Raw genomic sequence first — 27853 nt, 5'->3', positions numbered from 1 at the left:
AAAAAAAAAAAAAGACTTTATTTTTAAAAGATCACATGTAGCCGATGACAAGCAGAGTGAAAATTAAATACAGGTTTATTCAACACGCTGGTAAACAAAGGCAGGAAGCTTTGTTCACGATGAGTTTACTCGCTACACAGAAACAGATAAAGGCTTATGAACAAAAGACTGAATTCACCCCAAACTAAAAGCTTAATCCTCCAAATACACTCAGAGTTTGCCTCGTCTTCACAAATTCCGTCCAGCTACTTCTAAGTTTCACATGTTGTGTTCTTCCCCAGTGTGATCAGAATCGTTTTAATGATGCGACTCACAGATAAGGCAACAGACTTCCAGACGGGTATATGAACGGTTAAAAAAAAAATCATACAAAACAAGAGTGAGGTGTTCCTGAGTCCGAGGTGAATCGTTATGACGGTGAGTTCTGCGGCGATGTGGAGGGTTGTCGGGGTTTAATGTCAGATCAAGGGCACTTCCTGTCCACGCACTGCTTTCCTCCCTCCTCGTACTCCTGCTTAGAGATCCACATCTGCTGGAAAGTTCCCTGGAAAACACAGAAAGTGTTTTTTTTTTTTAGGGAAATAAAAGTTGTAGAGGACATATACACATTAAAAGTTCTCATTAAACAAAAACAGAAGACCTACGGCAATGGGAAGCGAGTCATTCTATGTAAAATCATGACATCTGAAAAAAGTTCCCACCTGACCTCCTCAGAATCAGTTGATTATCTACAATAACTTCAGTGTATTTAATGAAGCCGTGCAAAGCTTTACCTTCATACTATCAATATTTTCAGTATTACAGGTAGTGAAAGTACATAGTAATGTGTCCAAATTTAATTTGTGTTACTTTTTTCCATTATTTCTGAGCCTCATAACTTCATCAGTACAGCAGATAGACACATGGCATTTTAGGATGAAAAACACATTTGAGTTCTGTTAAAAACTACAACCATCTAGGTGTCACAATCTAAACACCAAATCTGTTTTTTGAGACAAAAAACAAGAAAAATGAAACACAAAATGTTTAAATCGAGAAACAAAGCACAAAAAAGGCACAAACCCAGAAAAACGAGAAAAATCACAGTACAAGAAAAACAATGATCACAATGAGGAAAAAAAAACTGTCCCAAAGACACAAAAATGACGCAAAATGACAGAAAGGAGACAAAAAAATTACAAAGAACTAACTTTGAGCATCAGTATTATGGGAAAACCTGCAACCAGATCAGTTTTACATAGAGGTGTCACAGTCTAAAGACAATCTGTTTTTGTTCATTTTTTTTCTAGAACCAAATCTGAGCATCAATGTTATGGGATTTATCATAGTTTCATGTCATAAAGAGACACAACTGTCCCGAAGACACGTAAAACAAAACGTCACACTGAACAAGAAAAACGAGACACAAAACACCTCATTCCTAAAAATACTTAATAGAAAAAAACAGACTGTTACAAAAAAGAAAAATGAGACATAAAACAGGAAAAGTGAGACACAAAGTTACAAAAACGACAGACAAAATGAAAAAAAAAAACTCTCCCAAAGACACAAAACAACACAAAATGACAGAAGACAAGAATGAAGAAGATGAGCAAAAAACGAGACACAAAATGACAAAACAAATCAGTTTAAATCCATCCAGGTATCATAGTCTAAACCCTAAATCTGGTTTCTGTTTATTTGCTCCATAACCAACTTTAAGCATCAGTATTATGGGATGTATCATAGTGTGACCAGTGAAACTGCAGCGGTTTACTGTCTATGACATAGAGTCATAGAAACAATCATTGGTTCCCTGGATGGGTTTCTGTTTTCTGATAATTCACCAGAGAAAACTTTAAAAAGTGCATTCTGGGGAAACGTTTATGCCTACATTTGATACCAGGATCAGTCAAACAGTCAAAACTATTTTCTAATAGATTCAACTCTGTAAATATTCATGATATGAAGGTAAAACTTTGCATGGATTCACTAAATGTACTAAAGTTATTGTACATAAGAAAAAATATGTGTATTCCGATGGTTCAGTTGATTTTTTTTCATGGGATGACACTGATCTTTATAATGTGATATCATTATGAAAACACTGAAGGTAAAATAAATATTTGTGCGTGTCCTTACGAGTGAAGCCAGGATGGAACCTCCTATCCAGGCGCTGAAGCGACGCTCCACTGTGGTGTTGTTGGCGATCAGCTTCAGCCTCATACTCTGAAAAAGCACAAACATGTTTAACTCTGGCACTAAATAAATAAATAAATAAAAAAAACACAGAAGACACTGATGTTTACATGTAGAAAAGTAGCTGCGTTTTTACTCACTGGAGGAGTTTTCTGAGACAGTTCTCTGTTGAGTCGGTCGGTGAAGCCCTGGATGAGCGTGTTTCCTCCGGTCACCACCACGCTGCCGTACAGACCCTGAAGTAAACACCACAACATTATAGTATAATAGTTAAGTGTGGCACTACTACTACTACTACTACTACTACTACTGCTCAGGCTTATTAGATTTTTTTTTAATTGTATATCAAAACGAGCAGCTCCATTGGGGATGATGTGCTGTGACTTTTGGTAGCGATTTGTCGTATGATTGTGACAAAATTCGTAAAAAAAAACTAGGTTAAAAATCCGCACTGAAATGAATGGACTTCTCCTAAAACCAGCCATGTTTGGAACCCTGTAGCTCTGGAAGATTTTACACTAGAACCTTAATTCAAAGTTTAAATAGTTCACAAGGCTTTGGATGTTAATCATTTCAATCTGTGTTTTGATCGTTTATGATTTTTACGTAGTCGCAGTTTATGAAATTTTGGAAAACCTAGAATTTTCCTTCAGCTACAGTGGGTGGCATCAGGTGTGAAGAGATTTTTTTAAATTTTAGTTTTTTTACAGGCGTTCAAACCTTAATGACAATGTACTGCTCATTACCACTTCAATTACATTCTTTCTTATTATATATCAAATTTTTTTTGTACTACTGTTAACTCCACTGGTCAGTTATACTGTTTTGTACGACTTGAACCTTATTCTTTTTTTTGCTGTTGTATATTTTGAACGGTAGTGTAGTTGAACTTTAACTCATTTAGAGCAACTTTAACTAATATAGAGCAGCTTTAATTCATTTTTGAGCAACTTTAAATAATATAAAGCAACTTTAATATAGAGTAACTTTAACTAATAATATCAACTTTGACTAATATGGAGCAACTTTGACCCCTTTAAATTTTGAGCAACTTTAAATAATATAGAGAAACTTTAATATACAGCAACTTTAACTAATAATATCAACTTGAATTAATATAGAGCCACTTTAATTCATGTACACTACCGTTCAAACATTTGGGGTCACTTAGAAATGTCCTTATTTTTGAAAGAAAAGCAGTTTTTTTCAATGAAGATAACATTAAATGAATGATAAATCCAGTGTAGACATTGTTAATGTGGTAAATGACTATTCTAGCTGGAAACAGCTGATTTTTAATGGAATATCTCCATAGGGGTACAGAGGAACATTTCCAGCAACCATCACTCCTGTGTTCTAATGCTACATTGTGTTAGCTAATGGTGTTGAAAGGCTAATTTATGATTAGAAAACCCTTGTGCAGTTATTTTAGCACATGAATAAAAGTGAATTTTCACGGAAAACATGAAATTGTCTGGGTGACCCCAAACTTTTGAACGGTAGTGTATATTTGTAATGTGTACTTTTACATTCAACACTTACTTTTTCTATCATAAATCTGTGCTGAGCAAATTGCAACGAGATTTTGTTCTGTGTGCACTTGTTGCATAATGAAGGACAATGAAGTCTGTCTAAAGTTAATCAGGTTTTGGGGTTCAGAAGGTTAAATTCATCTAAATTCTTGCCCTTGTAAAAGAACTGTGTCCATCAAAGTGCTCAAGCCAAGACAATCTTCAATCAATCGAAATTTATTCACTTCCTGCTGTTTTCAGACACTTGAGTTTGAAAAACATCCAGAAACTCACCGGCCGGATGTCGATGTCACACATCCCCACACTGGTTGTGACCACGTGACCGACTCCTAACATGGTGTTTCCAGACAAACCCTGCACATGATCAGACCAGAGGTGATTCATTTAGCACAGTTCAGCCACTTGTTTTTGCTCTCTACAGTAAAAGTTGGGCTAACGCAGGATGTTCACTTAGCGAGGACACACCTTAGCGTTCGACGGGTCAAACAGCCCTTCTGGGATCTTCAGCCTCTCAGCCCCGAAGTCACAGTTGTAGCCGTTGGGAAGCTCGTAGTGGACAGTGGGCATCTGGGCAGCAACTCTGATCAAACACAGATTCAGAACCAGCAAGTTAAGTCTTTCAGCATGCTAACACCTTTAAAAGATGGTTAATTTAAGCATGCAAACCTCTACAGAAGCTGTAGGACGATGTGATTCATATCAAATAATTGTCTTACTGTTCGTCGTACGGTGAGTCCGACACCTGCAGCACCGAAGCCTGGAAGTCCTGAATAACACACTGCAAACAGAGAAACACACAAGTTCATTCAACACATACTGGTCAAAGAAATGGCTTCGTTAAATATACTAAAGTCGTTGTATTCCGAGGAGGTGACTCATTGATTTTTCATGGATCAATCCAAGACTTTGCTGCTCACATTACACATGTAGTTGTGCCAAGAACGAGTGACTTGAGGTAGTTTCTCTTTTTTCTTCCAGCTGGCTGTGGATCCCTCTCGCACTGGATCCTGTGGAGACAAAAACACTGTTTGACTGCTCTGAAGAAACAACAAAAAAATAATCTAAAATGATGTAGTTTTACCTTTGATGCGATCATGTAAGGGGGGATTATTTCAACGCTTAACTCTTGAAATAACTCCCTACACTGCATGCTCATGAAGTCTCCGGCCAGGGGCGATTTAACGATGCCTGTCAGAGAAAAAACAAAACAAACTCAGTCAAGATAAAAAAAAAAATCTTTAAAGCATATTTAGAGAGCTGAGAGGGTCCAGATTTAAGAGTAAGTCCTTCTCACTTTACAGTACGGATCAGAAGTTTGGGATCAATGACAAATGTCCTTATTCTTGAAAGAAAAGCATTTTTTTTCGCACAACTTTAATTAATATAGAGCAACTATAACTCATTTAGAGCAACTTCAACTAATAATAGCAGCTTTAGCTAATACAGAGCAACTTTTAATATAGAGCAACTTTAACTCATTTTTGAGCAACTTTAAATCATTTAAAACAACTTTAATATGGAGTAACTTAGCTAAAATAGAACAACTTTAATTCATATACACTACTGTTCAAAAGTGTGGGATCACTTAGAAATGTCCTTATTTTTGAAAGAAAAGCAATTTTTTTCAATGAAGATAATATTAAATGAATGATAAATCCAGTGTAGACATTGTTAATGTGGTAAATGACTATTGTAGCTGGAAACAGCTGATTTTTAATGGAATATCTCCATAGGGGTACAGAGGAACATTTCCAGCAACCATCACTCCTGTGTTCTAATGCTACATTGTGTTAGATAATGGTGTTGAAAGGCTCATTGATGATTAGAAAACCCTTGTGCACTTCTGTTAGCACATAAATAAATGTGTGAGTTTTCATGGAAAACATGAAATTGTCTGAGTGACCCCAAACTTTTGAACGGTAGTGTAGGTATAACACAACATTTACACACTCATTTATCCCGTCTCGTCCTTATAAATAACCATAATGTGCCTTTAATGACACCCTCAGTGGATTAAACTACTATCATTATAGTGTTTTGATTTGCTGCACCAAAATCCTTTTTCCTGCATGTTTGGCCAAGATTTAGGGATCAAAGCTTATGCTCAGACTAATTCAGTGAGTAAAATATTGATATTGTACAACAAGATTTGGCTTCATTCTGAAATGTAACTTGAACCTGTTGCACAAACAACTTTCGATCGTAAAAAAACATCAAGGTGCTCTCTTGTCTAACAACAATTTACATAAACATAATGTTAGCTGAAACTTGTATTAAATCATCATTTACAGGAGCAACTAGCTTGATTATCTGGGCGGAAATGCTTGATTCAACCAGCAGATGGCAACAAAGTGCACAGAAAAGAAGCACCCACAGTCAGGTCCATAAATATTTGGACAGTTTTCAGTATTGCTACTCTGTATACCACCACAATGGAATTTAAATGAAACAATCAAGACTTTCAACTTTAATTTGAGGGTATTTACATCCACCACACTTGTTTTCTATGACCTTCCGGGTCTTTTGAGCTCACCGGGTCGTTCTTTCTTTGAAAGAATGAACCAAACAGTGGATTTGGTCACACCTCATCTTTCTCCTATTTCTCTGCTGGGTTTGTTTTGATTTTTCGGCCTAATGATGGCTTGCTTCACTGATAACAGACAGCCCTGTGGACTTCATATTGCGAGCTGACCTCACTAGAGGGGTATATTATGAAGCTGGTTTAACATATCCATTGTTTCTTTGTGTAATTCAGCTCGACAAAAGCTAAATCCCCAGTCAGAGTTAACGGTCACAAAGGTGGTTATGGACTTTCTTTGTCAAAATGTTGTAATTCCACCACCGTTCACATGATTTGAATGTAAATACCCTCAAATTAAAGCTGAAAGTCTGCACTTTAAAGTACGTCTTGATTGTTTCATTTCAAATCCGTTGTGGTGGTGTACAGAGCTGGTGTAAATTCCCAAATATTTATGGACCTGACTGTCTGTAAACTTAAGCCAGAGAGGCCAGATTGAGATGGTTTGGACGTGTACAGAGGAGGGATAGTGAATATATCACTAGAAGGAGCCTACAGGAAGACCAAAGAGGAGGTTTATGGATGTAGTGAAAGAGGGTGCAAAGTTAGTTGGTGTGAGAGAAGATGATGCAGAAGACAGGGTTAGATGGCAGCAGATGATTGGTTGTGGCGACTCCTGAAGGGAAACGAACTCTGGATGTAAACTTAATAACATTTGCAGTTTTGTTCCAGTTAATTCAACTGTAAACATAAAAATTGTCACAGAAGGACTCAAAATGTGTCCAAAATAATTTAAACTAGTCTAAAATGACTGAAATTTGTCCAAAACTACTCAAAATTTGTCTAAAATGACAAAAATTTCCTAAATTTTCCAAAATGTGTTGAAAACTAGCTGCAAGAGTGAACATACGAATCTTCATACACTCAAACTTTGTCAAAATGCCTGGAAAAGTGTCACAGAATGACTCAAAACTTGTCCAAAATTATTAAAACTTGTCTAAAATCACTCAAAATTTGTCTAAAATGACAAACACTTGCTTAAATTTTCCAAAATTAGTTGAAAACAAGCTGCAAGAGTGAACATAAGAATCTTCATGCACTCATGCTTGGCCAAAATGCCTGAAAAGACACTCAAAAGGAGCCCAAAATTAATTAAAATGTGTTTGAAACGGCTCAAAATCATATCTTGACGGTTTAATTTCAAATCCGTTGTGGTGGCGTACAGAGCGGGTGTAAATTCCCAAATATTTATGGACCTGACTGTATGTAAACTTAAGCCGGAGAGGACTTGTACAGAGTAGGGATAGTGAATATATTGGTAGAAGGATCCTAGAGGAAGACCAAAGAGGATGTAGTGAAAGAGGACGTGAAGTTAGTTGGTGTGGGAGAAGAGGATGCAGAGGACAGGGTTAGATGGAAGCAGATGAATCGCTGAAGGGAAAAGCTGAAAGGAAAAGAAGACTGCATGTAAACTTAATAACATTTGGAGGTTTGTTCCAGCTTATTCAGCTGTAAATATTTAGAATAACTGCCCACCTTGCTGCAGGACGTAGCCATCATGAACTGGAATTGCTGTGGTGTGTGTGGCTCCACTGTCCAGAACCAAACCTGTGGACCGACCATTGGCAAAGCTTGGAAAGTTAAAGTAAAGGAAATATCTCACAGCTCACATTTGTCATCACAAAGATTTATCAAACAGTACGGTGATTATCAATTAAACCATTTGTCAGGTTTTTTTCCCCCCGGATGAGATGAAACAGCGAAGGATACGCAGACAGCACGGCTGATTTGCAGAGGAAGAAGGCAGGAATGTTGTAATGCTCAAACATCAGCTCTGTTAGCTTCTCTCGTTTCGCTCGCGTGTTCCACTGCAAACACAAAACAGAAGTTACAACAAATCACTGTCGGCTAGACATAAACTGAGATCCAGCACAGGAAACAAACTCTTCACTCCAGATCCTTGTGTCAGCGCACCTTGATTACGGCTAAAAACAAAGAGCATCTCAAAGGTCAGCGGCGCTTTAAATCACCGACTCTGTTTGGCCTTGGAACGGTCGCAGAGGACTCCAAACAAAAGCTTACTCACCGATGCTTCTGACATGAGCACTGGATGCAGGCTGGGCTCAGACTTGAAGTGCATCTTGTACGTGTGATCCAAAATGGCCTGGAAGCTGTCCCAGTCCTCAACTGTGAGCGAGAAAGGAAAGAAAACAAGGGCAGGGCTCGTGAACTGTCACATCACGGGTCAAAATGTGTCCAGAATGACTCAAAACTTGTCTGAAATAATTGAAACTTGTCCAAAATCACTCAAAACTTGGGCAAAATTACAAAAACTTGTTTAAATAGTGAAAAAAAGAGTGAACATACGAGACTTCATGCGCTCACAATTAGACAAAATGCCTTGAAAATTGTCACAGAATGACTAAAAATTTGTCCAAAATAATTAAAATTTGTCTAAAAGGACTCAAAATTGGTCTAAAATGACAAAGAATTGTTTAAATTGTCCAAAATGAGTCAAAAACTAGCTGCAAGAGTGAACACAAGTCTTCAGGCACTCAAATTTGGTCAAAATGTCTTGAAAATTGTCACAGAATGACTCAAAACTTGGGTAAATATACAAATAAACTTCTTTAAATTGTCCTAAGTAACTGAAATTTGTCTAAAATCACTCAAAAATTATCCAAAATGAGTTGAAAACTAGCTGCAAGAGTGAATGCAAGAGTCTGCATGCACTCAAACTTGGCCAAAATGCTTTGAAAAGACAGACTGAAAAAGAGTACATAATTAATTAAAATGTGTTCAAAGTGGCTCAACATTTGTTCAGAATGACAAAAGCTTGTTTAAATTGTCCGAAATTAGTTGAAAACTGGCTGCAAGAGTGAATATAAGAGTCTTCATGCACTCAAACGTGGATGAAATGCCTTGAAAATTGTCACACAATGACTCAAAAACGTAAAGTTACTGCATGGTGAATCATACAAGTGAAAAAAAGATAAAAACAAACTCCTCATCCATTTTTCATTAGTGTTACGCAGTTATTGATGGAAGCCTGCATATCTTCTCGGGGTGTATTTCTACATTATTTGCGGGGGTCACAGAAACCATTTATCTTTCATCGTCGTCATCTCGGCTGGGTCAGATGGCGGAGAAATTAGAGCGGCGAGGAGTTTTTTTAGATAATTATTTGAGCACCAATGTTCCAGGTCAGCCCACTCAGGGAGCCGGCGGTCCCACGGTGCTGTTCTGCTGCAATTAAGATCCGTGTCACGCTCGTCTCTAAATAGCCTCACAGCCAAACTTCACCGGACCAGATTGTGACGAACGCCAAAGGCTGGGTCGGAGCGCTTCCTTCATATCTGCTGTCCAAAATACTGGTGTGGTGAAATCAAACTTGACGGCAAAATGTTGGTAGTTGTGGCTGTAAAAGCTTTGGATGGTACCGAAACCATTAGTGGACTACTTTATCACTTGATTTATAGACTTTAATTAAGCTGCAAATAACGATTATTTTATTATTAATTAATCTGCCAATTATATTCTTGATTAATCATTCAAAATGTTAAGAAAAGGTGAAAAAATGGCGATAATTTCATCTAAAAATTGCTTGTAGATTGTATAATGTATTCAGAAAAATCGGAAAGATAAAGCAAATTAGAACTAGTGAGCATTCAATTTGTTTTTCGAAAAGTTCTTTTTAAGTACCAAAATAAAACACTCTGATGAATGTTATTAAGTTATTTTACCAATAAAGATGGATTTTGGACTGTTGGATGAGTCGTACAGCTGAATTTTTCAATAAACATTTAGTGTAAATAAATAATTGACAGATTAATAATATAATCCGCAATCCAATGTTTTTGTTTTTAATTAATCTGCCAATTATATTCTTGATTAATCATTCAAAATGTTTTTTTAAAAAAAGGTGAAAAAAATGGCCACAGTTTCATCTTAATTAAGAACCATTAGTACCAACAGTTATTCATTATTAAACAGGAAACACAGAAGGATTTAGCAAAGTATAGTTGAACAGATTTGAGGAAAAATGCGACCCTAGTTATAGAAAACAGGAAAAAAACACAAATTAGAAAATCTGAGACCGCAGCAAATATACATTACAAGACCCTGAGCTACCAGAAAATACATCTCAGTTGTGATTATTTAGGGTAACAACGCCCGTTATTGAGGAATAATTCAGCACTGAGGGCAGCTCTGGAAAATCTGACCCACATTCGGATGTTTAGACACGAAAAAAAATCAAGAAATTAACACTTCCAAATATACATGATGATAAACCAAAGACGGAGAGGGGGCTTCAATCAAGAGGACACTAGACGGCTCATGATAATGAGTCGCTTTGGGCTTCAAATAATTTCATTAATATTCATGAGCATCATCTGTACGTCAGTCGGGGTTGCGATGAGCTCACCTACAAAGTCGGCCATCACGCCGAAATGGGCTAATTATGGATGTGGATCAAGCAGGTTGGATTATGAATATTCATCGCTGAGTTTGTTTAGCACAAACAAAGCCAACCTATGTGCTGTATGTTCCTATTTACAATCCTTTTCAGCACAAACAGTAGAAGATGAAAAGAGCAGGCAGCACATTATACAGCTTGGCAATAATTATTACACCACCTGTTGTATTCTTTATAAAGTCCACACAACATCATGTATATATCTAAAAGACATGAAAAAAGCGTAACATAATTGAATATGTGCAGTAAATTATGCTTGAAAATGTGGTGTATTGAAACTGTAAAAATGTTCATACACTGGATGGCAGAAAACATATTTTGTGTCACCACCAATCATGTTTCAGCTCTGTATAGCCCCGCCCCCTCGCTGCATCCAGGTGAACCAATCAGAATGAGCAGCTGCCTCACAGTTCACCAAGTGTATTTACTTTCGACAGCGTATTCTGCTGAACTTTAAAATCTCTCACCAAATGTTCTGCTGTTGGCCGCAAGAGTGAACACAAGAGTCTTCATGCACTCAAACTTAGCCGAAATGCTTTGAATATTGTCCAGAAGGACCCAAAGTTAGTCCAGAATTAATTAAAAAGTGTTTAAAGTGGCTCAAATTGGTCTAAAATGACTCAAAATTTGTCCAAAATAATTTAAATTTGCCTAAAATCATTCAAAAAAATGTGCAAAATGAGTGGAAAACTGGTGGCAAGAGTGAACACAGGAGTCTTGATGCACTCAAAATTGGACGAAATACCTTAAAAATTGTCACAGAATGAATTAAAACTTTTCCAAAATAATTTAAACTTATCTAAAATGACTCAAAATTTGTCCAAAATGACAAAAAACTTCTTTAAATTGTCTTCATGAGCTTAAACTTGGCCAAAATGCCTTGAACAGAAAGATTCAAAACTTGTCCAAAATCAATTAAAAGGTGTTCAAAATAGATCAAAATGTGTCCACGACTCAAAACTTGTCCAAAATAAGTGAAACTTGTCTAATTGAATACATCCAAAATGACTCAAAATTTGCAGAAAATGACAAAAGCTTGTTTAAATTGTCCAAATTTAGTTGACAACTAGCTGCAAGAGTGAATACAAGAGCCTCCATGCACTCAAATTTGGATGAAATGCCTTGAAAAGTGTCAGACAATGACTCAAAATTTGTCCATAATAATAGAAACTTGTCTAAAATGACTAAAAATGTATCCAAAATGTTTAAAACTTCTTTAAATTGTCCAAAATGAGTTGAAAACTAGTTGCAAGAGTGAACACAAGAGTCTTCATGCACTCAAACTAGGCCGATATGCCTTGAAAATTGTTCAAAAGGGCTCAAAACTAGTCCAAAACTAATTAACGTGTTATTATTGAGGAATAATTCAGCACTGAGGGCAGCTCTGGAAAATCTGACCCACATTCGGATGTTTAGTCACGAAAAAAAATCAAGAAATTAACACTTCCAAATATACATGATGATAAACCAAAGACGGAGAGGGGGCTTCAATCAAGAGGACACTAGACGGCTCATGATAATGAGTCGCTTTGGGCTTCAAATAATTTCATTAATATTCATGAGCATCATCTGTACGTCAGTCGGGGTTGCGATGAGCTCACTTACAAAGTCGGCCATCACGCCGAAATGGGCTAATTATGGATGTGGATCAAGCAGGTTGGATTATGAATATTCATCGCTGAGTTTGTTTAGCACAAACAAAGCCAACCTATGTGCTGTATGTTCCTATTTACAATCCTTTTCAGCACAAACAGTAGAAGATGAAAAGAGCAGGCAGCACATTATACAGCTTGGCAATAATTATTACACCACCTGTTGTATTCTTTATAAAGTCCACACAACATCATGTATATATCTAAAAGACATGAAAAAAGGGTAACATAATTGAATATGTGCAGTAAATTATGCTTGAAAATGTGGTGTATTGAAACTGTAAAAATGTTCATACACTGGATGGCAGAAAACATATTTTGTGTCACCACCAATCATGTTTCAGCTCTGTATAGCCCCGCCCCCTCGCTGCATCCAGGTGAACCAATCAGAATGAGCAGCTGCCTCACAGTTCACCAAGTGTATTTACTTTCGACAGCGTATTCTGCTGAACTTTAAAATCTCTCACCAAATGTTCTGCTGTTGGCCGCAAGAGTGAACACAAGAGTCTTCATGCACTCAAACTTAGCCGAAATGCTTTGAATATTGTCCAGAAGGACCCAAAGTTAGTCCAGAATTAATTAAAAAGTGTTTAAAGTGGCTCAAATTGGTCTAAAATGACTCAAAATTTGTCCAAAATAATTTAAATTTGCCTAAAATCATTCAAAAAAATGTGCAAAATGAGTGGAAAACTGGTGGCAAGAGTGAACACAGGAGTCTTGATGCACTCAAAATTGGACGAAATACCTTAAAAATTGTCACAGAATGAATTAAAACTTTTCCAAAATAATTTAAACTTATCTAAAATGACTCAAAATTTGTCCAAAATGACAAAAAACTTCTTTAAATTGTCTTCATGAGCTTAAACTTGGCCAAAATGCCTTGAACAGAAAGATTCAAAACTTGTCCAAAATCAATTAAAAGGTGTTCAAAATAGATCAAAATGTGTCCACGACTCAAAACTTGTCCAAAATAAGTGAAACTTGTCTAATTGAATACATCCAAAATGACTCAAAATTTGCAGAAAATGACAAAAGCTTGTTTAAATTGTCCAAATTTAGTTGACAACTAGCTGCAAGAGTGAATACAAGAGCCTCCATGCACTCAAATTTGGATGAAATGCCTTGAAAAGTGTCAGACAATGACTCAAAATTTGTCCATAATAATAGAAACTTGTCTAAAATGACTAAAATTGTATCCAAAATGTTTAAAACTTCTTTAAATTGTCCAAAATGAGTTGAAAACTAGTTGCAAGAGTGAACACGAGTCTTCATGCACTCAAACTAGGCCGATATGCCTTGAAAATTGTTCACAAGGGCTCAAAACTAGTCCAAAACTAATTAACGTGTTAAAAATGACTCAAAATTTGTCCATAATGACAAAAGAAATATCCAAAATGAGTTGAAAATTTGCTGCAAGATTGAGCACAAGAATCTTCATGCACTCAAATTTGGCCAAAACACCTTGAAAATTGTCACACAATGACTCAAAACTTGCACAAAATAATTGAAACCTTTCTAGAATAGCAAAAAATATGTCCAAAATGACAAAAACTTGTTTAAATTGTCCAAAATAAGTTGAAAACTAGCTGCAAAAGTGAATATAAAAATCTTCATGCAATCAAACTTGGATGAAATGCCTTGAAAATTGTCCAGAAGGACTCAAAATTAGTCCAAAATTAATTAAAAGGTGTTAAAGATGGTTCAAAATTTGTCCAGAATGATTCAAAATGTGTCCAAAATAACTTAAACTTGCCTAACATGACTTAAAATTTGTCTAAAATGAGTTGAAAACTAGCTAGAAGAAATAGTCTAATTATTATCTCCACAGCTGTATTTGAACAATTCCAATTCCCATGCTTGATATTACTGCACAGTCATGATTTAGCACAGAGAAAATATGTTAAAAAAACAACAACAAACACATATATCAGCTGAGTACTCACTCATGCCATTCTTGAGCGGAGACATGACCTCCATGTTCTCCCGGGGAACCCTCAGCTGGTTGGTATCGATGTAGTATGTGGTGCCGCTCTGCTTGCCCTTGTCGCCGTCCGTCTCCATCGGTGTGCTGCCATCTTCTCGGTCAAGAGTCACACCTATTACTGTGGGGAAATCCGCCTGAGGCACAAAATAAAAACAACAACAATGCAGGTTAAAACACAATCTCACAGTTCACCAGCATCCGCTCCTTTATTGAGTCATAAAAACTCAAATTCACCTTTCTCACAAAGCCATGAATTCCCACTTTTATGAAACACTGAGGTGCTGAAATGTGAAGCAACGCTCATCTGACTAACGAGGAGACGTGTTACAAAACTCCAAAAAGTACCTGAGTTGAATCTGCTGTTGACCAAGAGGCTGTAAAAGCTTTGGGTGGTGCCTAAACCATCAGTGCAGCAGTTGAACAGTTGGTTTATAGACTTCAATTGAGCTACAAATATGGAATATTTTTATTATCAATTAATCTGCCAATTATATTCTTGTTTAATTATTCACAATGCGAAGAAAAGGTGAAGAAATGGCCACAATTTCATCTACAAATAGACTGTTTTGTCTGAACAATTGTAAAAGAAAACAAAATATATTCAGAAAAATAAAGCAAATTAGAACTAGTCAGCAATAAATTAGTTATTGAAAAAGTTCTTTATCAGCACTAAAAATAAAACAATTATCACTTAATCTGCCAATTAGATTTATGTTTAATCATTCAAAATGTACAGTAAATATGAAAAAATGGCCACAATTTCATCTAGAAATTGCTTGTTTTGGACAAACAAATGTAAAAAAATTAAAAAATGAAATATATTCACAAAAATAAAGCAAATTGGAACTAGTAAGCAATAAATTAGTTATTTAAAAAGTTCTTTTTTATTGCCAAAATAAAATACTTTAATGAATGATGAATGTTAAAGATATTTTACAAATAAATATGGGTTTTCGGACTATTTAACAAATTGTGCTGCTGAATTTTTCAATGGACATTTAGTGTAAATAAATGACTGACTTATTAGAAGCCAATCCAATCCAATATTTTTGTTACCAATTAATCTGCCAATTATATTCTGGATTTAACGTTCAAAACATTAAGAAAAGATGAAGAAATGGCCATGATTTCATCTACAAATTGCTTATTTTGTGTGAACAAATGTTAAAAAAGAAAAAAGATATATTCAGAAAAATTAAGCAAATTAGAACTGGGAAGCAATAAATTAGTTAATAAAAAGTTCTTTATCAGCACCAAAATAAAACATTTTAATGAATATTGAAGTTATTTTTTTAACTATAAAATCTCTCATACTGACTAATGAGGAGACATGTTACAACTGTTTGGAAACTGTAAAAAGTACCTGATTTGAATTTCTGAAATTTTAGCTGCTATTGACCAATTTGTCGTATAAAAACATCGTCTGCACATCGAGCTGCAACGACTCGTCAGGAGGGGTTTTCCATTGCAGAATCTCAGATCAAAATATTTGATATCACAATCACACTTTCTCGTGGGAAACTGATATAAAGTGTCAGGGCTGGACAATAATTCAACTGATCATGATTACGTATATGCGGCTGTGTTTACAACAGATGTAAAAATATTTGTGTGGGATGAACGGGGGGGGGCTTAGTGGGAATAAAACAAGTGACAGCGGTGAAAGATTTTTAAAAAAAACTGAAGAACAACAGGAGGCAAACTGATCAATCTCAGTTGATCCACATAAACAGAGGAGATCATTTAATCACTCCGATTTCTTTTTACTCCACCAAGGAACGGCGGAGTTATGTGACGATCGCTGTCTGTCTTTTAGCAACATCACTAAAAAACAGACTAACGGATTTGGATGAAATTTTCAGGGAAAGGTCACAAATGACACAAGAACCACGTGATTAGATTTTGGCAGTGATGCAGCTTATAGTCTGGATTCACAGATTTGTTAAAGATTTCTGTATTATTGCGAGATAGCGGCACAGCATCACTGTAACCATGACAACAAGTGAACACTACGTCAGCTGCCTGCTGACGATCACATGATTGTGATCCTACTACAAATCCACCACTGCGGACTTATCGCGATTTATCCGTCTGAAATGAAACAAGGAACAATTGATTAAATTGTGGGTATGTTTCCGAGTCCCATCAATTCCCGCCGCCTGCTACATATTTAAATCACGCTATTCGGTATCCGTACATAACATACACATGCATAACACAGGCTTGTGCTCAGCGCAAGGTCATTTTGTTTGTGGGTACATCTATATTAAATGGACACATTCTATGTTGTAGTGATTTCTGCCACAAAGTTTTTCAAGATTTCAAGATCAGTTGGAAATGATGCAACAACTGAGCAGCCTTGGAGGAGTACTGCGCTCTCTGTAGTCCTTTCCTTGTTGACATCTTCAGTTATAGTCACCCTGATTAATGAGGAAGCCTACTTATGAATATTGGTTATCAGCTTTCCTTGATAACAAATAATCAGCATCAATATCCCTAAAAAACCCACACTGGTTGATCCCTAATCTTGATATCAACCATGTTGAAAAGTTCTAGACAGAATGATTACTCTGGCATGTTCTTTTAGCCAGCAGTTACATAAACCAATATGGCATACCGACGAGGAAACACGATGTTGGTATGTCTAAAGACACCATGTATCACTGTTAAAATAAAGCAGGAAAGTAGAAAGAGCAAAGAGTAATCAGGGAAGTGTTCACGTAATAGGTTTAGCATGTTATCATGAGCAGTCCAGGACATATACACTACTGTTCAAAAGTTTGAGGTCACTTAGAAATGTCCATATTATTGAAAGAAGCAGTTTTTTTCAATGAAGATAACATTAAACTAATCATAAATCCAGTGTAGATATTGTTAATGTGGTAAATAACTATTCTAGCTGGAAACGGCAGATTTTTAATGGAATATCTCCATAGGGGTACAGAGGAACATTTCCAGCAACCATCACTCCTGTGTTCTAATGCTACATTGTGTTAGTTGATGGTGTTGAAAGGCTCATTGATGATTAGAAAACCCTTGTGCAGTTATGTTAGAACATGAATAAAAGTGTGAGTTTTCATGGAAAACATGAAATTGTCTGGGTGACCCCAAACTTTTGAACGATAGTGTATAAACTGTGGTATGTGCACACAACCAGACTAACTTCCGCTAGTCAGAGTCCACATCCGACACTTCATTTCATTCACACAATCAACATCTTCACCTGAAGCGCAGGGGAAAAAAAACTCAAGTAAGAACTCCAGAATGATCTGAACTTAATTTGTGCCGGCTGTCTCCAGGGTGACAGCCCTCATTTCTCGACACCGGCGTTCCCCTAGAGGGAAGACGAAGATGCACGGAGGAAGCAAAGACACATAGCTAATCAGGTCATCTCAGCGATCCGCTTACCTTGGGACAGTCTTCCCCTGCGTAGCCGGCTCTCACGGAATAAGAACCAATGTCGAACACCAAAGCTCCCACCTCATCTGCACAAACAACAAAAGAAAGAATTTGACCTAAACTGTAATCTTAACATTAATTTGAGTGAATGCAATTATGCAACACTACACAGGTGAGCTGGTGATAGATGTTTTTCTCAACAAATAATATATATACTTTAAAGGTGCAATGAAATTCAATTAGGGCTGTAAAATGACACATTACATTTAATTTATTGTGATAATCTGCTATTGTAACACAAATGTCTTTTTCTTTAACTTTTCTCCACCATATACACCATAAAATAACATAAAAGTGGCACAGTGGACATTAACACCTTAACAACACTTTTAAAATGTGCCATAGAGCCCTAAACTGGTATCATTCTGTTTTAGTGCCACGTTTTGGCCTACCGTGATAATGATATTTTTGTGATGCCTCTTAACTGAACACCATAACAAGTGGCCTTATATCCTAGAAGAAACCGTTGAAAAGTTTGTGCTGTGTTTCACATTAATTTACACATAAGATCAAAATTTTTAACTCTCTTATTCATATTGAATTGAATAGAATATCCTTTATTAGTCCCACAAGGGGAAATTTGCAACATCACAGCAGCAAAATGGCAGTAAGAAAAGCAAGAAAATTAAAAGCAAGACAATTATAAATTAAAGAGGTGAAGTACACACACTATATATACAATATAAATAAGAAAAACGGAAGAACACAAGGATACTAAGACACAAATTTAAGAATACGTACACAAATTAATTGCACTTTGGTGTATTGCACAACCAGTCGATATCTGAACAGCTTCAAAAACAGCGCTGGTCTATTAAATCAGTGGTTTTTTTCCCCATTTTGACCCACTATAGCATGAGGAAATAACATCAGTCGAACAAATGATAGTAAATCAATTATAACTAGCAATAAACTGGAATAATTTATGAAACAAATCATCCAGTTTTGATGCTACAGATAAATTTGTTGCAGGTTTCTCAGCCAACGCTTACTATACTTTAAATATTAGGAGAAAATACAGTATTTGCAGGAGGATGCACATCACTTAGCAGTAATCCTATACTGCAAGTTAGATGGTATATTAATTGTTTTTACTTCAATGTAAATTCTCGCCTAAAAAAAATCACTAATTTGCTGCACAATTTGATCAACCGACAATATCATATCTGGTAATTGTTTCAGCATCATTAACTAAGTAGGTTAGTTAGAATGTTTTATTGCAGAAAAGCTACATAAACCCAGCTATACACAAGGAATAAATGTCAACAATAATGCAAATGTCCAATCTAGGGCCGTTATCTTTACCATTGACAGCAGCATAAATGACAGACTTCACTCAAGTATTTAGAGCAGCTAATTCACTTTATACCCCAGATCTGATGAATCAACTTCATGTGTGAAGGCACTCTGCAAGTGTGAACACAAGAGTCTTCATGCACTCAAACGTGGCCAAAATAAACTGAAAAGAAAGACTGAAAAGGAGTCCAAAATTAATTTAAATGTGTTTGAAATGGCTCAAAATCTGTCCACAATGACTCAAAACTTGTCCAAAGTTTTTGTCATTTTTGACACATTTATAGTCACAGTTACTTTATTATAATTATAAATTATCCTCAACATGGATGCAAGATCAGCCAGGATCTAACAGGAGGTCACACCGTGTCTCTTCTTCACCTCTGACAGAGTCAAAGTTTATCAGATGCAGGTAATTCATTTGTTAGAGCTGAATCCTGAGCTCCATCACAGCTGGATAGTATATTACTCTAAGAGCCTGACCAATTTAGTGAAGTCTAAGCACTTTTCTGTCATATCACGTTTTATGCTGTTTATAAGGAAGATTTTTCTGTTTCACAGCAGGATATTTTCTGCAGTAATATTATTGTGCGTACATATGCATTACAGCTCTCCAACTATCAAACCAAACACACCAAAGTTTTGCAGAGTAGCAATGAAAATACATTTTACTGAAGCATAACTGACTGTAGTTCGTTTTTTTACCTCTTGGTTTTGTTTTTGGTTGTTAGATAGCGTAAATAATTCAGCTTCCAGTAGAAGCTCGCTTTTTGCTATACTTATTTCGTTGATTTGAGGAGAACTCATTTCACCTTTAACCCCCTGGTTTTAGTGATGTATTATAATCCACCCTTTCTAATAAATCACTCCAGAACACAGGCATCTATACCGTTTTTTTTGGTTACACACCGGCTACTCTGTATAGCCGGGTCGTAACTCAATCTATCATTATGCATGGACAGATTTGTTTCATATTTCTGTAAAAAACTGTGTTTCGCCTGTAGGGGAACTTTCCCCCTTGAACACTGCAGCTTCTCTTTTTTCTGGGATGTTTTGAACACTGGTCTCTGTAAACACCAAGACTGCCTGTATTAGTCTATGTACATCAGATAACTCCTGGCATTAAATCCAATTTTCTTTTAAATAAAGCATATATCAGTACATGCTTCCTTAACTCTCATACTGAGAGTTTTCAAATCACCTCCATGCTAAAATAACTTAATAGACTTCCGGAAATTCAGTTAGTAGCTTTTGTGCCACCCCAAGATTTCCAGTGGCTTTGTAGAATGAAACTCTTCTGTAGGTGTCACATGTCTCAGACATGTGAATGTTAGCGGAAAGCAAAATATCAGAAGAGGTTACATACTTTACGTTAAATACTATTTGCTTTCAAATCATGTTATAAAGATATTGGACAAGTTTTTGTCATTTGGTACAAGTCTTGAGTAAATCTGGATATGTTTCAAGTCATTTTGGATATTTTTTTTGTGGTATTTCAGATATGGTTTTATGTAACTGTGTACAATTATGAGGCATTTTGTTCACATGTTAGACTGCTTTTAAATGCATTTGGACGATTTTTAACATATTTTCAGCAATCTCCTTGTCATTTAGAACATATTTTTGTCATTTCTGACAGTTTTTGACTTATTGTGGACAATTTTAATCTAATTCTGAAAGTTTCATTGTCACTTGGAACAAACTTTTGTAATTTTGGGCAATTTTTATCTCAGTATGCACACTTTTTGAGTCAGTGCGGACAGTTATAAACTCATTTTAGACTATTTTTGAGTTATTTCGGACAAGCCATTTAACAGAAATCTCATAAAGCTCCATGAATTGATGTTCTTTTATTAGCCTGTGAGATCATGTGGAACTTTACAACGTTGTATTTACCGCTAAACAAACTGAACGGGACGTGCTCATGAGCTCGCCAAGCCCACTTTCATTCATTTCGCCGCTAGCTAGGGCTGCTTAGCATAGCTGTAGCATAAATTGAGCTTTAACTACATAAAGACGAGGTGCTTGAGGTGATAATAAACGCTTATAAACTTAAACTCGTGAAGATTATAACTCGTAGGAGCGCTAATGTAGCTTTAGTCTAAACCGGAGCTAACCGTTACCACAGCTAGCACAGCCGGCTAACTCCAACGCTGGCTAAAGCTACAGAACGTGGACGGCAGTTTAGTTTAATTTTAATCATTAGATAACACTCACCGCCTCCGTACACTCCGCCACTCATCCTCTACGGAATAACAACGGCAGCTGTCTTAATATAAGTTATTACAGCAGGAGCACAACCGCTAAACGGTGGACCACAACAAAGGGAAGCTGCTAGCATGTATCGAGCTAACAGAGCGGCGCCACACTGCGTCGAGGCGGCCGACCAATCAGAGCGTGGCGTTTCGGGTTCAGCCGTGACGTTATAATCAAGCGACTTCTTGCACTTCATTCTCCGGAGTGGACGTGGTCCTACGGATTCGATATCAACGTAAGTTAAAAACTGATTAAAAGTAGCACAAACTCACTTTTAAAGACTGAAAACCGACGTAATGTTCGTGTAAATGCAGAATTTAAAGTTGCACAGCGGCGTCAGTGGGTGAAAACTGCAGGACCTTGAGTCACGGTCGTTAGACTAAGATTCACGCTGATCTCGGCCACCATGTCGCTGCTTGCTGCAAAAGTAGAAACTCTGACAGGAACAACATGCGTCACAAACGCAAAATGCAAGTTGAGATTATCCTTGTGGTTAGCATTCATTAATAATCTATCTGACAAATGTCGCATTTGTGCATTGTAAATACGTTTCCGCAGCCTCGTGGTTTGGCCAAAGTTAGGAATAATTGCGCAGGCGCAGTTGGTTGGCATGGTTGAGTAACTTGTGGGTGAACACACTCTGTCTGGACACAGCCTGAGAATGGGTAAGGTTATACAACCAGGTAGATTAGCACAGCTCAGTAACTACCAATCAGAACCTAAAACATTTTGCTTAAAGTGATATGTTTTGTGTGCAAAAGTAATCTGAGAATATCATGGAATAATATCACATTTATCAGTCAGCCTGTTGACTAACTTATTCCTTGTAACATGTGCACTAGCATGCAGCATGTGACCATAACCCAGCTTAACATAAAACTTAAAATTGTTGTTTTTTTATCATTAAATACAAACAACTGCAACCCAATTTTAATTGCACACTTTGACTCTTGTGCAGGATTTTTAGTTGTGCAAACTTTCTCTTGACAGTCTCACGTTATTGACATTATTATCAATTTATTGTATTAGTATTATTATAAAAATGAGATTTATACGAACAAAGCAAATTTGTTCACATGATTTTACTTTTTAAATGTAACTTGACTCAACAGAAAACAGGAAAATGTGCTCCAACTCCAGACATCTGTCAAGGACATTTTTTGTTTAGTCCGTCTTTGAGGGCTGATAATAACTCTGGGTTGAATTTCATCACTGTACGGTACCAGACTTTCTATTAGTCATTTATGTGTATTTTCTAGATTACGTGCTGTGAAGTGTTTTCTGTTTCGTTTCCTTTCTCATATATGTAGGTGTGATTTTTGACAACAAATACAACAAATTCTGACATTATTTAGATTTCTGCAAATACACAGCATTGAATCAGTGCTCTAGTGTTATGAAAGCTGTTAGATGGTGTGCAGTAATCTTTTGTCTCCTTTGTATTATGAAGTTTATTTAAAGTTAAATATACTTGCAACCAAATATCATTTATTGATCAGCATTTAACAGACTCCGTACACCTTCTTGGCCCAGGTCTGCACTCTGCTGGATGCATTTTCTTGTATTTAAAATAATTATTGACCAAAAAATACATGCAGATTGATAAACTGATCATAACTGCTTTTGATCTACAGACTGTGAACACTTGTTAGCAGCTTTCAAGTTATGGTAAAGTTATTGTTACCAGTGTGAATGCAGTATTTGAGTGTTTTACACATTGGGAAATTTAGTAAAAAGATGAAGCCAAGTTGATCAGTTATCTTTTTTATAATTAGCTCTTTGCTAATTACCTCTGAAAATGAAAAACTACTACTTTAGGGCATAATGTACTTAATTTATTGATCATATTCACAAGCCTTTCACTCTCTGAATTCTTTGTGCTAGTCGACATATCTGTCAGTGAGACATCTGTAAACTTGATGTGTTAACGCTACAAACACAAGCACATCGTTAATCATTCAAAAATAAAAATGCTGCATTTAGCAAAACACTGCTGATCAATCAAAGTATAGGTAGGTAGTAAAATAGGAGTCAGTCGTGCTTTAACTAGCAAATCTATCAATCATTTTCTAGCATCTTTATACAACATTAATATTTGAATAAACTGTATCACAATCGTATCTTATAAAGGAAAATGCTAAACATTTCCTGTTTCGGTGTTCTCAAATATGAGAATTTGCTGCTTCCAAATCATTTTAACGTGAATGTCTTTGGATCTCACACTCTGTTTTAGATCTAAGAAGTGATGACTTGCATTTTTTTTTACCACTTTTAGTCTTTTTCTACAGTTAACAATTACTTGGTGTATTTAAAAAACATTAATCTATAATCAAGAAAGAGCTGAACCTTGTAGTCATATGTTTTTTTCCAACACGTGTACGTGATTGCTCTTCAAACATGTAAAATTAATTTTTAACTTGGTCTTTTTCCAGCACTCATGCAGCGCTGCCTCACACTGACCCTTGCCCGGCACAGCAGGCTACTCTTGAGAAATAAACTAGCGTTGGTCCACTGCCAGCAGTCAGCAGCCATGTCGGGCCTCCTCATCAACCAGCCCAAATACGCCTGGCTGAAGGAACTGGGTCTGTCCGAGGACAACCCTGGAGTCTACAACGGGAGCTGGGGAGGCAGCGGGGAGGTGGTCACATCGTACTGCCCCGCCAACAACGAGCCAATCGCCAGAGTCACTCAGGCGACTTTGGCGGAGTACGAAGAAACCGTGCAGAAGACCAGGGAGGCTTGGAAGATGTGGGCAGATATTCCAGCTCCAAAGAGAGGGGAGATTGTGAGGCAGATTGGAGACGCGTTAAGAAAAAAGATCAAAGTCCTCGGCAGCCTGGTGTCTCTGGAGATGGGGAAAATCTACGTTGAGGGAGTCGGAGAAGTTCAGGAGTACGTTGACGTCTGTGACTACGCTGTCGGTCTGTCCAGGATGATCGGTGGACCCATCCTGCCATCAGAGAGACCAGGACATGCTCTGATCGAACAGTGGAACCCAGTTGGTCTCGTCGGCATTATCACTGCCTTTAACTTCCCCGTGGCGGTGTACGGCTGGAACAACGCCATCGCTCTGACCTGTGGCAACGTCTGCCTCTGGAAAGGAGCCCCGACGACTCCTCTCACCAGCGTTGCAGTAACCAGGATTGTGGCCGAGGTTCTGGAGCAGAACAACCTGCCCGGTGCCATCTGCTCCATGACCTGCGGCGGCGCCGACATTGGCACAGCCATGGCGAAGGACGAGCGCGTGGATCTGCTGTCCTTCACCGGCAGCACTCACGTCGGCAAGATGGTGGCCATGATGGTGCAGGAAAGGTTCGGCCGCAAGCTGCTGGAGCTGGGCGGGAACAACGCCATCATCGTGTTCGAGGACGCCGACCTGAATCTCGTGGTTCCCTCGGCGGTCTTCGCTTCCGTGGGAACTGCTGGCCAGCGCTGCACCACAACCAGGCGGCTGATGCTGCACGAAAGCGTCCATGACACCGTGGTGGAGAGGATTGCCAAGGCCTACAAACAGGTCCGCATTGGAGACCCCTGGGACCCCAGCACCCTGTACGGTCCGCTGCACACCAAGCAGGCGGTGGATCAGTACCTGGCAGCCATCGAGCAGGCCAAGCAGCAGGGAGGCACTCTGGTCTGCGGAGGCAAGGTCATGGACCGTCCTGGGAACTACGTGGAGCCGACCATCATCACAGGACTGGCTCACGACGCCCCCATCGTCCACACCGAAACCTTCGTCCCCATCCTCTACGTCCTTAAGTTCAAGACGGAGGAGGAGGCGTTCGCTTGGAACAACGAGGTGCAGCAGGGTTTGTCCAGTAGCATCTTCACCAAAGATATGGGCAGAGTCTTCCGCTGGCTGGGCCCCAAGGGATCCGACTGTGGCATCGTGAACGTCAACATTCCCACGAGCGGCGCCGAGATCGGAGGAGCCTTCGGTGGGGAGAAGCACACGGGAGGTGGAAGGGAGTCTGGCAGCGACTCATGGAAGCAGTACATGAGGCGTTCGACGTGCACAATAAACTACAGCAAGGATCTCCCTCTGGCTCAGGGAATCAAGTTCGAGTGAATCCTTCGGGCGGCTTCTTGTTTGAGCTGCAGAGCCAAAAGGACAACACTAAATGTTTGAAGTGTGTTGCTGAGCAAATGCAAGACGTTTGTCGTTGCAGGTTTTTGCATCCAGAAAGGTCAGCTTGGAAATAGCAAAAAAGATTAAGTAATTTGGCTGTAAATCATCTCATTAATTGTGTATCAGATCTGTTTCTTTGGTTGTGGTTTTAGATATTAATCCTGGATTTGAAACGGTTCATGTTTAAGGTCAAATCTTGTTTCATCCCCCAAACGTTGGTGTGCACTTTTCTACAAGCACTTAGAGAGGCAGTTGGAGTGCTAGATGACTGTACCAGATACCTTTATAATGTATTAAAATAAATATCGCCTCTATTTTGGAGAAAAATCAGTGTCATGCATTGTTGTGCAAATAGCATTTCCTCACAGACTGCAGAAAATAGCCTTCTTAGATTTTTCATGATCATAACAAACTAACAATTCAAGATTAATAACCTGGAGCACATAAAACTTTGGCTGTTTGCACGTCGTTTGCAGCATTAATAAACTAATATACTGTACTTTGCATCTACAGCACTCTTAAAGAAATGAGAGGAACAATGTACTTTACAGACAATCCAACAATAATAAATAAAGGGCATTGTGTTGATATGTGAATTTTCTTTTTCTTTTCTTTCTAAATGATTATAGAGAGGATTTAAAAAGCAAAAAATTGAATATTTTCAATGTTTTCTTGCTGCATCGTCAGAAGCTGCAGAATAAATAAAGATGCAGCAAAGAAACTGACAGATGACAGGAGAAAATATGTCCAATTTGGATCATGAGTCAGATGTTTTTTTGTCAAAAACATTCTTACAAAATTCTACAGAAGTAGATAAAAATACACAAAGAATTTGTAGAATGCACAGCAGATTTGACAGGTTTACAGAACAGATAGAAAATGGAATACCGTACATGAAGGGGTCTGAGTCGGGTTTAATATTTTAAATAGAAGAGGTGTTTAGATAAGGCTGAACTTAAAGAATACATTATAGACAAAAGACCAAACCAGTGAGGACATAATGAGTAAATATCATGGCAAACTGGTAATGATGATAATTGTGATATTAAAAAAATGATCATGTTAATACACGTATGATAGATAAATAACAAAGCACCAGCAGCTATCTGTTTGAAACTCCTATTATAGGAACAACATTTGTATTTTATATGTAGTTCATTTGTCTAAAATTTGAATTTATGATCCTGTGCAGAGCTGTTGACTTCTTGCATTGTTGAATATTTTTATTCTAAGTCGGCAAAGTTAATTGATGCACTGTTAAAACAAAAAATGTCTTCTTTAATAGAGTTTTCTTTTTTAGTTAACAGATTTTTCCCCATTTTTTGAAAAGCACAAATATATCAATGAAAATATAAAAATGGACTTTTAACTTACATGTTGAATGTAAAATACCTTTAGAAACCTGCAAGTGTTATAATATGACTATAGTAGAAAATAGGTTGTCCTCGGACAGAAGAAATCCTGTCTGTTAGATAATTCTGGTATCAACTATGTGTAAAAATGATCCTTTCATTGTCTAGAACTTGTTCTGACCAACCACTTATCACACATGCTGATAGGAGCCTTGAAATTTTATCCAGAATGCACTTTTTAAAATTTTATCCGGATATATTTCATCACACTCCCACCTCCATGCTTCACTGTCAGGACTATGTATTCACTGTGGTACTACTGGTCAGAAAAGATACAAAACAACCACAAATAGAAATAAAATGACCACAAAGAAACACAAAACCGTCCTTAAAGTTTACCCAGAATGCACTTTTTAAAGTTTTCTCTGGTGAATTATTAGAAAACAAACACATCCAGGGTACCAATGATTCTGTAACTCTCTGTCATAGACATTAAACTGCTGCACTTTTACTGTTGCAGACTATGATACATCCCATAATACCGATGCTCAAAATTGGTTATCCATTAAAAGTGATAAACCTGGACCCACCTCTATGGACTTCAAGATCCTGGAACTCTGTACATTTGTGAGATTTTATATGAACTAAACCTCCACTCAGTTCTCGCTAAGATGTGAACTGACCCCTTTATTTGCATCAACTACATTTGGTTAATATGAGAAATTATTGTAATGAGTTGTTGTAAAAGTCAAGAAAAAACAAAAGATCTTAGTAGATCTTAATTCTGGATCATAAAGATCATAAAGACGCATCAGAAGAACATTCAGGACACGTTCCTTGAAAGAACGTTCTCCCAAGGTTCCCTGAACGTTCCTGTTTTAGGGACTTATTACTTATGGTAGTTTTCTCCATAATAAAGTTCAAACGTCTTTGAAGAACAAAACCTGTCATTTATTGTCATTTATTGGTCAAATTTACAGATTTTCCCTAAATTACAGATAGTAACTAGTAAAATCAAAGGTAAAA

At 37.3% G+C, this 27853-nt stretch overlaps 2 protein-coding genes across 3 annotated transcripts; one reads left to right on the top strand and one right to left on the bottom strand.

The window, feature by feature from the left end:
• Nucleotides 1-57: 57 nt before the first annotated feature.
• Nucleotides 58-21452, bottom strand: actl6a (actin-like 6A). Its single transcript, XM_023266322.3, has 14 exons — nt 21311-21452; nt 17750-17826; nt 14301-14475; nt 8315-8415; nt 7999-8096; nt 7765-7859; nt 4792-4898; nt 4628-4717; nt 4427-4488; nt 4176-4290; nt 3984-4064; nt 2319-2414; nt 2122-2208; nt 58-544 (listed from the first exon to the last, which is right to left on the bottom strand). The coding sequence occupies exons 1-14, from the start codon at nt 21333-21335 to the stop codon at nt 464-466; spliced, it is 1290 nt and encodes a 429-aa protein (XP_023122090.1). The 5' UTR covers nt 21336-21452; the 3' UTR covers nt 58-463.
• Nucleotides 21450-26063, top strand: aldh7a1 (aldehyde dehydrogenase 7 family, member A1). Of its 2 annotated transcripts, none has more exons than XM_023266321.3 (2): nt 21450-21584; nt 23782-26063. In XM_023266321.3, exon 2 carries the CDS (start codon nt 23787-23789, stop codon nt 25413-25415), a length of 1629 nt encoding a protein of 542 aa, XP_023122089.1. In that variant the 5' UTR covers nt 21450-21584; nt 23782-23786; the 3' UTR covers nt 25416-26063. The 2 variants fall into 2 exon arrangements, with proteins under 2 accessions (XP_023122089.1, XP_035802356.1); XM_035946463.2 differs by lacking the exon at nt 21450-21584 and adding an exon at nt 21994-22014.
• Nucleotides 26064-27853: the final 1790 nt, after the last annotated feature.

The sequence above is a fragment of the Amphiprion ocellaris genome, chromosome 2, assembly GCF_022539595.1.
Source record: "Amphiprion ocellaris isolate individual 3 ecotype Okinawa chromosome 2, ASM2253959v1, whole genome shotgun sequence".
NCBI lineage: Eukaryota > Metazoa > Chordata > Actinopteri > Pomacentridae > Amphiprion > Amphiprion ocellaris.
The sequence above is the reverse complement of the archived record's forward strand: the minus strand, read 5'-3'. Positions and strand labels throughout refer to the sequence as shown.

Bases quoted from the DNA above. Each gene is read 5' to 3' on its own strand.
- actl6a (XM_023266322.3), bottom strand. From the start codon at position 21,335: ATGAGTGGCGGAGTGTACGGAGGCG. The intron at 4,718-4,791 runs GTAAAACTACAT...TTGTCTCCACAG, and splicing joins CTTACATGATCGCATCAAAG to GATCCAGTGCGAGAGGGATC. The intron at 545-2,121 runs GTAAGGACACGC...TGTGTTTTCCAG, and splicing joins GTTCCATCCTGGCTTCACTC to GGAACTTTCCAGCAGATGTG.